Genomic DNA, 12,685 nt, shown 5'->3' with positions numbered 1-12,685 from the left:
TATTTTTATCTGATTACCAGGCAGTAGACGCCAGACTAGCCACAAATCGTGCGTTGGCACAAACACAACACAAAACAACCACACACACACATATGTATGTACATACATACATGCACATATGGCTACCTCCCAAGCATCATCATCATCCTTGCTATCTGTGTGCTTGTATGCGTATGTGTGTGTATGTTTTTTTCGCGTGACTCTCATGTCAGATCTTTAATCAACAAATCTCACTTGTGGCGCCGCCGGCTCATCAATGTGACGCCACATGCGTTCACCTGAGTGTACATACATACATACATAGTATGTATGTATATGTATAAAGATATGGTATGTATGTATGTATGTATGAGTGGCGCCAACATTGTTAAGCGCCGCTTACAATTTGCAGCTGAATGGATTGTGCTACATTGTGTGGCCAGGTAACGTGGCCTATTGCCCATTTTAATGCCAACTGTGCTACTGACTAAGCTGCATGCTGCGCACTCCTTATTTGAAATTAGAATTTGAATCTACAATTGAAAATCAAACATGTTTTAGCGTCGACCTGTGAATGGCAATTTGACTTGAAGAAGTAAGCAAACTGCGAACAGCTGTGCACACCGTGGCCAGGGATGCACCAATTAAATAAAGTGCGTATCTGATATGCAAACACTTAATATATAATATATGCTTAGTGGTGCAACATAGTTATTATGGTAGTAGAGAGATAAAAACTTTTCAATCTTCAGTATATGTAGCCTATAAACATATATTTTATTTTCCGTAATATTAAATTTACATAATAAACGTTTGGCTAGCGAGCTTACAATTAGTCATTTATAAATCGTAAATATTTCATGAATTAATAGTTTTCTTTGTCAATAAAAAAAATTAGGTGTTTTTATAATTACTTAAATACTTAATATCAATAAATCGAACAGAAGAAATAATTTTTTGTTGCTGTTGATTTCCAAAAGTTTCAATACTTTCTTGAGCAATGTTTTGTTCTTGCATCATCTGTGAGCAGCATACCAAATTTTTGCTTTCAAATGCGCCGCGCATTAAGTCAGCTGTCAAACAATTGGGTGGCAACTCTGTCCGCACTGTTACAGTGCGACTGTCAAAAACGATAAAAAAAAGTTGTCTGCTCGGCATTAAAAATTTCAGCAGCGCTGCTATATATTTTCCAGCATATCGGTAAGTTTTGTTTAAGCCCGAACTAGAGGAGTGAGCTGAATTGGTAAGAGCATGAGCGATTGGCAATTAGTGGCAGGCAGCCAGAACGTAATATTTGACTAGAAGACGGTGCACAGCCTGCTTGCAACTTATGTAATTGCCCACAAATTGAATGTTGTTTGTGTTGTGTATTGATTTGTTGCAGAAAATATGATACGTGCACCGCTCGTGAAGGCGCTGGGCGCCCTCGGCTCTCCCACACACCAAATCGCTAGCCGAGCCGTGCGCACCAGCGCCGTATTGGCTCAGACACCGGCCAAGGCGCCCGAGAAAATCGAAGTCTTCGTCGATGATATACCCGTAATGGTGCTGCCAGGCACCACAGTACTCCAGGTGAGCCGCTGCAACTGCAGCCACAAACAGCTATTCCCAATTCTTCCTCTCTCTCTGCATCTGATCCTCAGGCTGCTGCTGAGGTTGGCGTGGAGATTCCACGCTTCTGCTACCACGAGCGCTTGGCCGTCGCTGGCAATTGTCGCATGTGCCTCGTTGAGGTGGAGAAGAGCCCCAAGCCGGTGGCCGCCTGCGCGATGCCCGTGATGAAGGGCTGGCGCATCAAAACCAACTCTGACTTGACCCGCAAAGCGCGCGAGGGCGTCATGGAGTTCTTGCTAATGAATCATCCGCTCGACTGCCCCATCTGTGATCAGGGCGGCGAGTGCGATCTGCAGGACCAGGCCATGGCCTTTGGCTCCGATCGCTCACGTTTCACGGACATCAACTACACGGGCAAGCGGTAAGCTTCAAGGATCAGGAAAACAAAAGCCAAGCAGATCATTCATTCTTTCCTTTATCGTTTCAGTGCCGTGGAGGACAAAGACATTGGACCTCTGGTCAAGACAGTCATGACTCGCTGCATCCATTGCACACGTTGCGTGCGCTTCGCCTCGGAAATCGCTGGCGTCGACGATCTGGGCACGACTGGACGCGGCAATGACATGCAGATCGGCACCTACGTGGAGAAGCTCTTCCTCACCGAGCTCTCGGGCAACGTGATTGATCTGTGCCCCGTTGGCGCGCTTACCAACAAGCCGTACAGCTTCGTGGCCCGTCCCTGGGAGATCCGCAAGGTGGACAGCATCGATGTGCTGGACGCCGTTGGCAGCAACATTGTTGTGAGCACCCGCACCAACGAGGTGCTGCGCATCCTGCCGCGCGAGAACGAGGACGTCAACGAGGAGTGGCTGGCCGACAAGTCGCGCTTCGCTTGCGATGGCCTCAAGCGCCAGCGCCTTGTGGCTCCCATGGTGCGCATGCCCAACGGCGAGCTGCAGGCCGTCGAGTGGGAGGGAGCCCTGATCGCTGTGGCCAAGGCCTTGCAGAAGGCTAAGGGACAGGTGGCTGGCATCGCCGGCCAGTTGGCCGATGTGGAGGCGATGGTGGCTCTCAAGGATCTGGTCAATCGACTGGATGGCGAGCTCTTGGTCACCGAGCAGGACTTCATCAAGGGCAGCGGCATCGAGGTGCGCTCGAGCTACTTGCTCAACAGCACCATCGCAGGTGGGAGTCATGGGCATGCCCAGTTTCTGTCCAGCTTTTCATTTGACTTCTGCTTTTAGGTCTGGAGCAGGCCGACGCAGTGCTTCTGGTCGGCACCAATCCGCGCTACGAGGCGCCTCTGGTCAACACGCGTCTGCGCAAGGCCTACGTGCACAACGAGCTGCAGATTGCCTCGATTGGACCCAAAATTGATCTGTCCTACCAGCATAACAATCTGGGAGCCGATCCCAACTTGGTGAAGGACGTTTGCAATGGCTCGCACGCATTCTCCAAGGTGCTGGAGGGCGCCAAAAAGCCAGCCATCATCATTGGCGTCGACGTCCTGGAGCGTCCCGATGGTGCTGCCATCCATGCCACCATCTCCGAGTACTGTCAGAAGCTGAAGAAGCCAGTGAGTATTGGAGCGGTCGAGGCCTTCGATGGATGGTAACTCTGGTTGCTTTTCGTTGCAGGACTGGAACCCGTTCAATGTGTTGCATAACAGCGCCTCCCAGGTGGGCGCCTTCGACGTGGGCTACCAGCCAGGCATCCAGGCCGTGCTGCAGGCTCAGCCCAAGGTGCTCTTCCTGCTGAACGCCGATGCCGGCAAGGTGACCCGTGACCAGCTGCCCAAGGACTGTTTCGTTGTGTACATTGGCTCGCATGGCGACAACGGTGCGTCCATTGCTGACGCCGTCCTGCCCGGCGCTGCGTACACTGAGAAGCAAGCGATCTACGTGAACACTGAGGGCAGGCCCCAGCAGACGCTGCCGGGCGTCTCGCCGCCAGGCATGGCGCGCGAGGATTGGAAGATATTGCGCGCACTCTCCGAGGTGGTGGGCAAACCGTTGGCCTACGACAATCTCGACGAGCTGCGTGCCCGCCTCGAAAGCTTGGCCCCACACCTAACGCGCCTCGGCGAGCTGCAGCCGGCTAGCGGTGGCGAGTCCGTCGCCAAGCCCGTGAGTACCATAACTAGTTGATATGTATATAGAATCTCTGCTAATCTGTACTCCGTCCACAGAGCATATCCATCAGCAGCACGCCCATCGATGTGAAGCAAAAGGAGCTGCGCGACTATTTCATGACCGATGCCATCTCGCGCGCCTCCCCAACCATGGCCAAGTGCATATCGGCGGTCAACAAGCAGCAGCGGCAGGACGAGGCCAGGAGCTGCGCGGCCGTCTAAGCTATGGCCGTGTCCCAACTACGATCTGATCTGATGGCCTATAACACACACACATATATTAAATAATTAATGTTGTTTCCATTATATATTTTTTTATTTTTTTTTTTCTAAATGCGTATCCAAACACTTTTTGCTCCTCGCTTATTGTCGAATACTCAATCTAGTCGAGCAGCGAGCAGCGGGCGGAAGTGCGGACGCGGAAACGGAAATGGCGAAAGATATTTGAATAAAAGAAAATTATGGAAAAGAGATGTGCAGGAAGATAAAACAGTTATGCCGGGGGCTCCCAGCAGTTTGTAAATTGTCAAGAATTTGTTCAAAACAAGCAAAAAAAAAAAAAGGAAAAACAGAAGAAGAAGCACTTATACAACTTGCAAATAGGAAAATAAAATAAAAATACCAGAAATATATAGAAAATACGCGGAATCTAAAATAAACGTGAAGTAGAAAAAATACGTAACATTGTCTGTGTGTGTGTATGAGTGTGTTGCGGGCGTATATATATAGTTGTATACATACATACATATATGTATGCATGTTTGTATGTCTATTGGTATATCATCAATGTCGCACAGAGTGCTCTCTATTTCTATCTCTTTCTATTTATACAGCTCTCTCGCTTTTGCACTCGCACTACTCTAATCGATTGCCAAAAAGAGAGAAGCTGCTCTTACTAAATACATATATCAATATTTATATTTATAGAGATATATTTCATCTACAGCTACAAATTGTAAGGATCAACTAAGATCTAATAACATACATCGATAGGGCGTAATACCCAAGCGAATCTACTTTGGGCATATTGGAATAACAGACCTCCAATGGATGCTGTCTCTACGAACTACGTATATGTATAATTCTTAAAGCTGAGTATGATCTCAGACTGCTCAAGAGCACATATAATTATATTCGTTACATAAACTACTCTATTAAATAATACAACCAATTGTCTTGTATGTGGGTAAAAAACTTCTATTGATCATATTTTTGTACCGTAAAAATACAGATTTATTTATTAATATTTAATCATCTTCATTTAACATAATTTCGTAATTTTGAGTGCACACCGCACGGGGGCCGCTGCGGCGGCAGGAGAAAGGGGGCGGATGCTGCGCTCAGTTCTACTGAAGCCGAAAGTCCTGCCCCTAGTCCTACCCGCCTTCCTGATAGTCGGCTGAGCTATTGTGTGTGTGTGTGTGAGTGTTGTGAGTGTTGTGAGTGATGTGTGTGTGTGCTTGTGTGTGTACGTGTGTGTGCATGTATGCGTGCATGCTACTATCGAAACTAAATTAAAACTTGAACCTTTATCGCTAAGCAGTAACAACTCTCAAATTCGTTGGTCATATCACGGCATCTCCTCGGCCTAACCAGAAGCGAGTGTGTGTTGGGGCGTGCTTTGCTATGTCGGGGTGTACGTGTACGTGGGCGTGTGCAAGTGTGGGTGTGCAGGCGTGTGGGGGGGTGTGGGTGGAGAAATACAATCTTATGGAACGAGGCCCTCCGTTTAGCTGCAGCAGCTGGCGGGCGTGGGATCCAGACCGGAGCGCTTGGTGATGCTCAGACGTGTGAACTCCTCCGCGGTGGTCGGATGAATGCCCACGGTGTTCATCAGCGTGGGGATGGTCAGGCCTGACTTGAGGGCGGCGGCAAAGCCCTGGATGACCTCACCGGCCACCGGTCCCAAGTAGTGCAGTCCATAGACGCGCTGCTCGTCGCTGCGCTGGGCCACAGCCTTCACGTAGCAATAGCGCACGCTCTTCTGCGGTATGAAGAACTCCGTGGGCTTGTAGTAGCCGTGGAACACCTCGATCTCCTCAGCGCCGTACAACTTAATGGCATCCTCCTCGCTGAGGCCGACGCAAGCATACTCCAGCGGAGTGAACACAGTGGTGGCCACATCAGCGTAGTCCATTCGCAGCTCAGAGTCGGCATAGAGGCGGCGGGCGAGCAGGCGGCCGGCTAGGACGGCGACGGGAGTTAGCTCCGGCTTGCCATAGATAATGTCACCGACAGCATAGATGTGCGGCACATTGGTGGTCTCCTCGCAGTCCACCTGGATCTTGTCCTTGTGGGTCAATACGCCGGCATTGTCCAGATTCAGGTCCTCGACCAGTCCCTTGCGGCCAATGGCCCACAGGACTGTGTCGAAGACGTCGCTCTCCACCTCGCCGGTCTCCGTGTTCTCGTACTTGACCAGCAAGCGGCCGTCGGACTGCTTCTCGACAGACAACGGCACTGTTTTGCGCAAGAATGGAATGCCGCGCTCCTCCATAGCGGCGGCCACCAGATTGGCCATCTGCTGATCGAAGCCGCGCAGCACAATCGAGCGCACCATCACAGTGGGCTCGTAGCCGAGTCCCTTGAGGAAGCCGGCGCACTCCAAGCCAATATCTGGAAGTTGTCAAATAGAAAGCCAATGAACAAGGGCTGGATGGATGGGGAGCAAGCTCAAGTCCACTTACAGCCAGCGCCGACGACCAGGGTCTTGCCAGGCTCATGGTCCAGGCTGAACAGGTCATCGCTGGTGATGCCATACTCAACCGCTCCAGGTATATCCGGATAACGGGGACGGCCGCCGACGGCAATCACGAAGGTCTGGGCTGTAATGGTACGCTCGCCGCTCTTCAGCTTGGCAGAAATCGTGTGCGAGTCCACAAAGGTGCCGAGTCCATTGATGTACTCGACTTTTCTGCAAGGAGAAACCAGGACGGTTAGCAGGGACTCAAATGATGGCTGGATCGATCGTGTCATACTTGTCGCGCAGATCGACGCGAGTCACCCAGTTGACGGACTTGATGTGATTCTGCACCGCGGTGACGAGCTTGTTCCAATCGGGCTTGATTTTGTCGTCGACATTCCAGCCATAGGCGGCTGCCTCGTGCACAGCTTCGCCGAGGAGCGCTGCCTGATGCATGAGCTTCTTTGGTATGCAGCCGACGTTGACACAGGTGCCGCCGACGCCCCACTTGGTGCCCAGGGGAGTTGGCTTCACGAAGTCCAGGCAGGCGACGCGTGCGCCATGTGCCACAGCCTCCTTGGCACAGGACAGGCCACCAGAGCCGCCTCCAATAACAACCAGATCGTAATCGTAGTTTCCTGCAAATACAAAAAGGGCAGCGAAGGTCAGTTAGCAATCAACTCGACTTGGCAATGGAGCAGGCCGAGCTACCCTTCAGCAGCTCGCTCAGCTTGCTGGGCTTCTGCTGCCTCTGGCGCAGCCGTATATCCATGTAGGCCGAGCGATATATGCTGCGTCCCTCAGCGGGCCGCTCGTCCGCCAGCGAGGCGGGCACAAACTCAAATAGATGCATTTGGCCGGCCACTGCGGCTTCGACTGCGCCTCGCTGTACGCCAACGAGCAGCTGGAGTTGTTTTGATTGTGATTATGATTGCGATTGCGATAGTGATTGTGTGGTGTCCTCCCGGTGTTTAACTATGCACGTGTGTGTGTCTGCCCTCCGCAAATCAAAGTGGAGCAATCATTGTCGGCCCCGCCCTGACCTGAGGTTTGCTTTGGAATCCAATACGCTTGCCATGGCAACGACAACCGACTCCCCGACTCCACGACTCGACGACGATTCGGTTCGTGTTTGTGGTCAGCGACAGGTCGCGGGGGATTCTAGTTGGATGGGGTGGCCAGAGAGCAGCCAGTCGGCAAGGTGTTGCCTAATTGGCGGTTGCTAGCATTACAAGTGTGATATCTAATTATATTTCACTTATCGATTCGCTCCGTCTATCGATATAACTAAGAACGACGGAGTTGCAAATAAATAAATATTAATCTTACAATTTACAAGCAGAGGTCCTAAAGGTAAAAGCTGTTACCTTTAATGTGTGCTTGTATCCAATTATATTTAATGTATCGATTAACGCCGTTTATCGATAGAACCAAGAACGACTGAGTAAATGAAGATCTGTTGCGAAATATGTATGTACATACATACATACATTGATATTACAGTTTACTACAAACTAAGATCGTTTCGTAAACACTTTATATAATATGTATATTTGCATATTCCGATATTTGTAAATGGCTAAAAATACAAATCATCCCATTGCTTGGCCTAGGCAAAAGTCCAATTGGAGCGGAACGATTCTGATAAGCGTAAGCAAATCAAATATCGAGACGAGAAAATAATAAAGTGTGGAAAGCTTATCGAAGCGTTATAATGAAATCAACTCTAGAACTACCATTTATGATAGAAATATGTACATATGTGAAAAAATGATCATTCTTTGTACATATGCACATGTCTGGCGAATACATACATACATACATATGTATATATCGTATCGTGTCGAGGTTTAGCTATGGCTTATTGATATACAACAATAAAATATGCATAAACAATAGAAAACGACATGCCGAAAGCTAATTAAATTACGTGCTGCTGATAAAGCAGTCAGCTCTTCTAGATACCCCCTCACTCCGGCGCTCCCCTGACCAGACACCCAAAAATTTCCTTGTTAGCACCAAACAGCAAACACGTCACTAACTAGCTGACATTTACGATGCGAGCCCAATGGGAAGGGTATGCCAAGTCACGATTGCATTCCGATACGATATACAAATTCACGATGACGGTGTGCTAATGAAAACGATGATAGTGATAGGCATAGTGACGTAATCCGGCGCTCTCCGCATGCACCAAGAGGATGTGCTGCTTGTGAAATATCTGAAAGCATTCATAATCTCGAACATTCGACCTAAGTGGATCTTGCGAACTGCCTAGGAGAACGGCAAAAACTTGCCATCCCGCTGCTGATATAGTTGTAGTTACAGTTACGGTTAGAAAGCTGTTACCGTTTGCCCTCGAGCTGCCCTCTGCTGCCAAACCTTTCTCAGTCGCGATCGTGACGCTGCAAAAACAGTTACTTCGCTTTGGCTTCACGGTGAGGATCAGAAGTAATCGATTGACGGTTCGATAAGCTAATCATATGACGATACGTGCGTAGCGGAGCGAGGGAGCTTAACAGTTATTACACAATAAGAAAAAAAAAAAACCCACACACACTATCCAAATAGTTTCTTGAGAATGTGGTGGTAGCAGCAGAACAGATAAAAAAAATAGCGGGAATTACGTTTATTCGATAGAAGAGCGCGAGAGAGAGAGAGTTGCATATACTTCTTTGACCCTGTGGCTTGCGGTGTGTGTGGTGGGAGGGAAGCGGGTGTTGGCTGGCTGGCTTACCTCGTAGTGGTTTGACCTTGCGCACGGGCTGTTGGTACATGGCCTGCCGATCGCAGTGCGGATGGTTAAAGGGCGGCACATTTACCCCGGTGTCGCTGGTCGAGCTATCGAGCGAGTTGCGGCCGGTCTGCAAAGCTTTGCCCTGATTGCGTCCAGACTGTTGCGAAGTGCGTCGACTTTTGTCCATTATTGTTGTTTGATTTCGTCGTTGTTGTGGTTGAAAAATATTGATCATGTAGTGTGAGCTATTTGCAGCACTTGATTTTGTAGTACTTGACATTAAAATCGTAGCATGCTGGCGTACCAGCGTTACAGAGAATCTCGAATTCCACAGCGTGAGCGACATGATGTGTGTATATTCAATGTTTATATTACCGCTGAATCACGTTCCCCTCGGTGGTACACAGTACACCGCGGCAACCACTTGATTGCTTTGAGTCTGGTAAAATTATCAAGTTGTTTATTGCGGTACACGATCTTAGCAAAGTTTTCAGTTTTGTTAGCGAAATCACAGACACATAAGAAGTAAAAGGAAAAAACAGCGATGTCGTCGCTGCTCAGCGCTTGGAATGATTGGAAAGTGTAGGCAGCGACGCTCGCTACGTAACAGCAACAGCGACAGCGCAGTTGTATGCGAATGCGCGTCGAAAAGAGAATTCGATGTAGATGGCGGCAATAGCGGCTGGCATAGGGTCGCCAAGCTGTTTGGTTGACCATTGAAAAGAAATTCGTGCTCAAATTATTTACATAATTTGCATTCAAATAAGACACTGGAAAGAGCAACAGTTGGCTGCCACAATCAGGGTTGCCACCTGGCCCAACTGGCAATCCTATCGGGCGTGCATTCGGGTTTTGCATATGGCTGGCAACTCTGTCAGCTGCCGGCCGCTGTGTAGAATTCGCATTTTTTGCTTATTAGAGGAAACACACACACACATGTTAGAGATAAACGTAATTAAAAGCACCGTAGCCACCCAGCGCCTCGTGAAGCAACAATAGTGTAGCAGCTTGTTTCGTTAGTGTCAGTTATAAAGTTTCGACTGTTTATTGTCGCCGCTTAATCGCTCAAGTGCAAATAGACGATTAGATTTCCAGTGAAAACCATTGCACTGCAGGATGAACTCAATACTCATAACGGGCTGTAATCGCGGTTTGGGGCTGGGCCTCGTGAAGGCCTTGAACAAACTGCCGGAGCCGCCGCAGCATCTTTTTACCACATGCCGCAATCTGGAGCAAGCCACAGTAAGTAGTTTTGTCTAGTCATGTCTCAAAGGGGTGACTCATGCATCCCCCACACATCGAAACTACGCGAATAATTAACAAAACTGGCTACAGCAACAATATACATACATATGTATAACCCGTAACGCGAGGGAGACAGCAAGAAATATTCTTGTCTTGTGGCATCACTTCTTATTCCGCTACTTACACTCACCTTTACCTTGCACGGGCGCCATGTTTTGCAGTTTGGGCAAGTGTTTTAAGCTAACGAACAGGATCAGCAATAGCTTCCAAATATTTGAGGAAATCGGTTATCAGTTATACTGAAGATGAACACACTCAGTACGGCACTTTAACGGTTAACAAAAAATAACAAACTTATACTTGTCGAATAACAGTTAACAAGCTACTGCTCTCCCGCGATACACTCGCCAGCGAACGCAAATGCGAAATAAGCGGTAAACTTTTCGCAATTGCTTTTACGCTTTCGGTTCGATGCTTTGGTCGGTCTTTGCAGCTTGTTTTCCAGTTGTGGAAAGCACGAACCATCGATGTATCGACGAATGTGAGTATCGATACTTTTGAGCTCGCAATGCGACTACTACATTAAGTTGGCCGCGTTCACGGCATGATTATGCCGCCAGTTTTGAACAGTAATTTATTGAGATTCACATTGCTCTGATTTATTTTATAGGAACTAAGAAATCTGGCCAAGGAGCACTCTAACATCCATATATTGGAGATTGGTAAGTGGATGCAGTTGTGCGTCTAGCCCAAACTAACATTTCTGCTTTTCACAGACTTGAAGAATTTCGATGAATACGACAAGATTGTTAAACAAATCGCAGAGGTGACCAAAGATAGTGGCCTTAATGTGCTTTTCAATAACGCTGGCATTGCACCCAAGTCTGTGCGCCTCGGCGCCACCAGGCAGCAGGATCTGATTGATACGCTGCACACCAATACCGTGGTGCCCGTAATGCTGACCAAGGCCTGTTTGCCGCTGCTTAAGAAGGCTTCGGACGCCAACGAGGGTGAATGCATGAGCGTTAAGCGCGCGGCAATAATCAACATGAGCTCCATACTCGGCTCCATCAAGTCGAACACAGATGGTGGCCTGTTGCCTTACCGAGCCTCCAAGGCTGCCCTCAATGCGGTCACCAAATCGATGAGCATTGACCTGGCACCCCAAAAGATTCTGTGCGTCAGCTTGCATCCTGGTTGGGTGCGCACCGACATGGGTGGCAGCAATGCCCCGCTGGATGTGACCACGAGCACCACAAAGATTGTGGAGACCATTTGCCAGTTCAACGAGTCGCACAACGGTGGCTTCTATCAGTACGATGGAGCAGAGCTGCCCTGGTAGAGCCAAGCGCCGTAGTTAGCGTCTACACAGATCATATATCATATATGTACATATATATATTTTGTTGCTATCTATGTAAATTATTGCTGGTGCTAAAACAAATGGGTAAAAATCATAAGCTTGTTTTGCATCTACAGCTGACGTGGCAGCCGTGGCAGCCGTGCCGACGAAATCTCAGTTAGAAGAGCTCTAGCGCAGGTCAGAGCATCGGCGGCTGCGATGATTGGGGCTGGCCATCGCCTGGTCCGTTCATGGGGTATGCAACGCGTTTGCGCAGGTCGAGCCGAGGTCGCCGATTGCCGCTGTCTGCACTCACTGGCGGCGGATCGTTCCAGCCGGGCGTGAGTGAACCTGAGGTTAGACGACATATGTAAATATGTTAACCAAAGACTTGCCGTCGTTTAATTTACCTGGAAATGCACCACTCGGGGCTATTGTCTGCCCCATGGGCGGGGGTGGCTGCTGCTGTGCTGGCGGTGGAGGCGGTGGTTGCGGTGTCATGTCTATATCACTTTCAATTTAAAATTTCTAACTAACTGTGAATGTTATTCCGCTGATGTTTCGTAGCCAAAATTCGGAGTGTTTATGCTTATTATTGTTTTCTCCTTTCGCCAAGTGTCAACAAATTTGTGTGCGCAGCAAGTTTCACGCGTGGGCAATGCTGCGCGCAGCCAACTTCAAGTGAGAGCACGAATCGCGCGCAGCCAACTTAGCACATTTTGAATTGAAAACGTTAATTTGATTAGGGAATGTTGCAAATTGCAATTCCCAGTTAGGTTAGATAGCCAACAGAAGGGCTTTGCAGATCTGATTGTTTGGCTAATAATTTTAATAATAATACTATTAATGTAAAGGTCTCTAGCTGTAATTTTGTTTACCTGTGCCATACAAAAGCTGCTGTTGCGTTCTTTTCCGTATGTGAAATCCATTTTATAGGTGTCCTTATCCAACTAAACTCGTATACTCTATTTGATTGCAGCAGTCTAGGGTCTTAATTCATTTTTAATATTAGCA

At 48.5% G+C, this 12,685-nt stretch overlaps 4 protein-coding genes across 6 annotated transcripts; 2 read left to right on the top strand and 2 right to left on the bottom strand.

The window, feature by feature from the left end:
- The first annotated feature begins 1,020 nt into the window (after positions 1 to 1,020).
- On the top strand, positions 1,021 to 3,970 carry ND-75 (NADH dehydrogenase (ubiquinone) 75 kDa subunit). Its single transcript, XM_018107897.2, has 7 exons — positions 1,021 to 1,179; positions 1,364 to 1,551; positions 1,623 to 1,954; positions 2,021 to 2,718; positions 2,778 to 3,109; positions 3,171 to 3,659; positions 3,722 to 3,970. The coding sequence occupies exons 2-7, from the start codon at positions 1,369 to 1,371 to the stop codon at positions 3,884 to 3,886; spliced, it is 2,199 nt and encodes a 732-aa protein (XP_017963386.1). The 5' UTR covers positions 1,021 to 1,179; positions 1,364 to 1,368; the 3' UTR covers positions 3,887 to 3,970.
- Positions 3,971 to 4,868: 898 nt separating this feature from the next.
- On the bottom strand, positions 4,869 to 10,816 carry Trxr1 (Thioredoxin reductase 1). 3 transcript variants are annotated; one of them, XM_030388897.2, is made up of 4 exons: positions 10,526 to 10,816; positions 6,643 to 6,985; positions 6,352 to 6,578; positions 4,869 to 6,280 (listed from the first exon to the last, which is right to left on the bottom strand). In XM_030388897.2, the coding sequence occupies exons 1-4, from the start codon at positions 10,539 to 10,541 to the stop codon at positions 5,394 to 5,396; spliced, it is 1,473 nt and encodes a 490-aa protein (XP_030244757.1). In that variant the 5' UTR covers positions 10,542 to 10,816; the 3' UTR covers positions 4,869 to 5,393. The 3 variants fall into 3 exon arrangements, with proteins under 3 accessions (XP_030244757.1, XP_017963390.1, XP_017963388.1); XM_018107901.3 differs by having other exon boundaries at positions 10,520 to 10,814; XM_018107899.3 differs by lacking the exon at positions 10,526 to 10,816 and adding an exon at positions 9,085 to 9,679.
- sni (SDR family oxidoreductase sniffer) lies at positions 9,927 to 11,789 on the top strand. The gene is made up of 3 exons (XM_018107921.3): positions 9,927 to 10,326; positions 11,000 to 11,051; positions 11,106 to 11,789. The coding sequence occupies exons 1-3, from the start codon at positions 10,201 to 10,203 to the stop codon at positions 11,669 to 11,671; spliced, it is 744 nt and encodes a 247-aa protein (XP_017963410.1). The 5' UTR covers positions 9,927 to 10,200; the 3' UTR covers positions 11,672 to 11,789.
- On the bottom strand, positions 11,714 to 12,339 carry LOC108656040 (uncharacterized). Its single transcript, XM_018107933.3, has 2 exons — positions 12,082 to 12,339; positions 11,714 to 12,022 (listed from the first exon to the last, which is right to left on the bottom strand). The coding sequence occupies exons 1-2, from the start codon at positions 12,170 to 12,172 to the stop codon at positions 11,871 to 11,873; spliced, it is 243 nt and encodes an 80-aa protein (XP_017963422.1). The 5' UTR covers positions 12,173 to 12,339; the 3' UTR covers positions 11,714 to 11,870.
- Between the last annotated feature and the right edge of the window lie 346 nt (positions 12,340 to 12,685).

This window comes from Drosophila navojoa, chromosome X, assembly GCF_054131105.1.
Source record: "Drosophila navojoa isolate 15081-1374.11 chromosome X, UAZ_NAV_1.0, whole genome shotgun sequence".
Lineage (NCBI taxonomy): Eukaryota > Metazoa > Arthropoda > Insecta > Diptera > Drosophilidae > Drosophila > Drosophila navojoa.
The sequence above is the reverse complement of the archived record's forward strand: the minus strand, read 5'-3'. Positions and strand labels throughout refer to the sequence as shown.

Bases quoted from the DNA above. Each gene is read 5' to 3' on its own strand.
- Trxr1 (XM_018107899.3), bottom strand. From the start codon at position 9,430: ATGTCGCTCACGCTGTGGAATTCGAGATTCTCTGTAACGCTGGTACGC. The intron at 6,986-9,084 runs GTAAGCCAGCCA...TTGTATTTGCAG, and splicing joins CAAGGTCAAACCACTACGAG to GAAACTACGATTACGATCTG. The intron at 6,579-6,642 runs GTATGACACGAT...TTCTCCTTGCAG, and splicing joins CGCGTCGATCTGCGCGACAA to AAAAGTCGAGTACATCAATG.
- sni (XM_018107921.3), top strand. From the start codon at position 10,201: ATGAACTCAATACTCATAACGGGCTGTAATCGCGGTTTGGGGCTGGGC. The intron at 10,327-10,999 runs GTAAGTAGTTTT...TTTATTTTATAG, and splicing joins GCAATCTGGAGCAAGCCACA to GAACTAAGAAATCTGGCCAA. The intron at 11,052-11,105 runs GTAAGTGGATGC...TGCTTTTCACAG, and splicing joins CATCCATATATTGGAGATTG to ACTTGAAGAATTTCGATGAA.
- ND-75 (XM_018107897.2), top strand. From the start codon at position 1,369: ATGATACGTGCACCGCTCGTGAAGGCGCTGGGCGCCCTCGGCTCTCCC. The intron at 1,552-1,622 runs GTGAGCCGCTGC...TCTGATCCTCAG, and splicing joins CAGGCACCACAGTACTCCAG to GCTGCTGCTGAGGTTGGCGT. The intron at 3,110-3,170 runs GTGAGTATTGGA...TTTTCGTTGCAG, and splicing joins GTCAGAAGCTGAAGAAGCCA to GACTGGAACCCGTTCAATGT.
- LOC108656040 (XM_018107933.3), bottom strand. From the start codon at position 12,172: ATGACACCGCAACCACCGCCTCCACCGCCAGCACAGCAGCAGCCACCC. The intron at 12,023-12,081 runs GTAAATTAAACG...GTCTAACCTCAG, and splicing joins CCCGAGTGGTGCATTTCCAG to GTTCACTCACGCCCGGCTGG.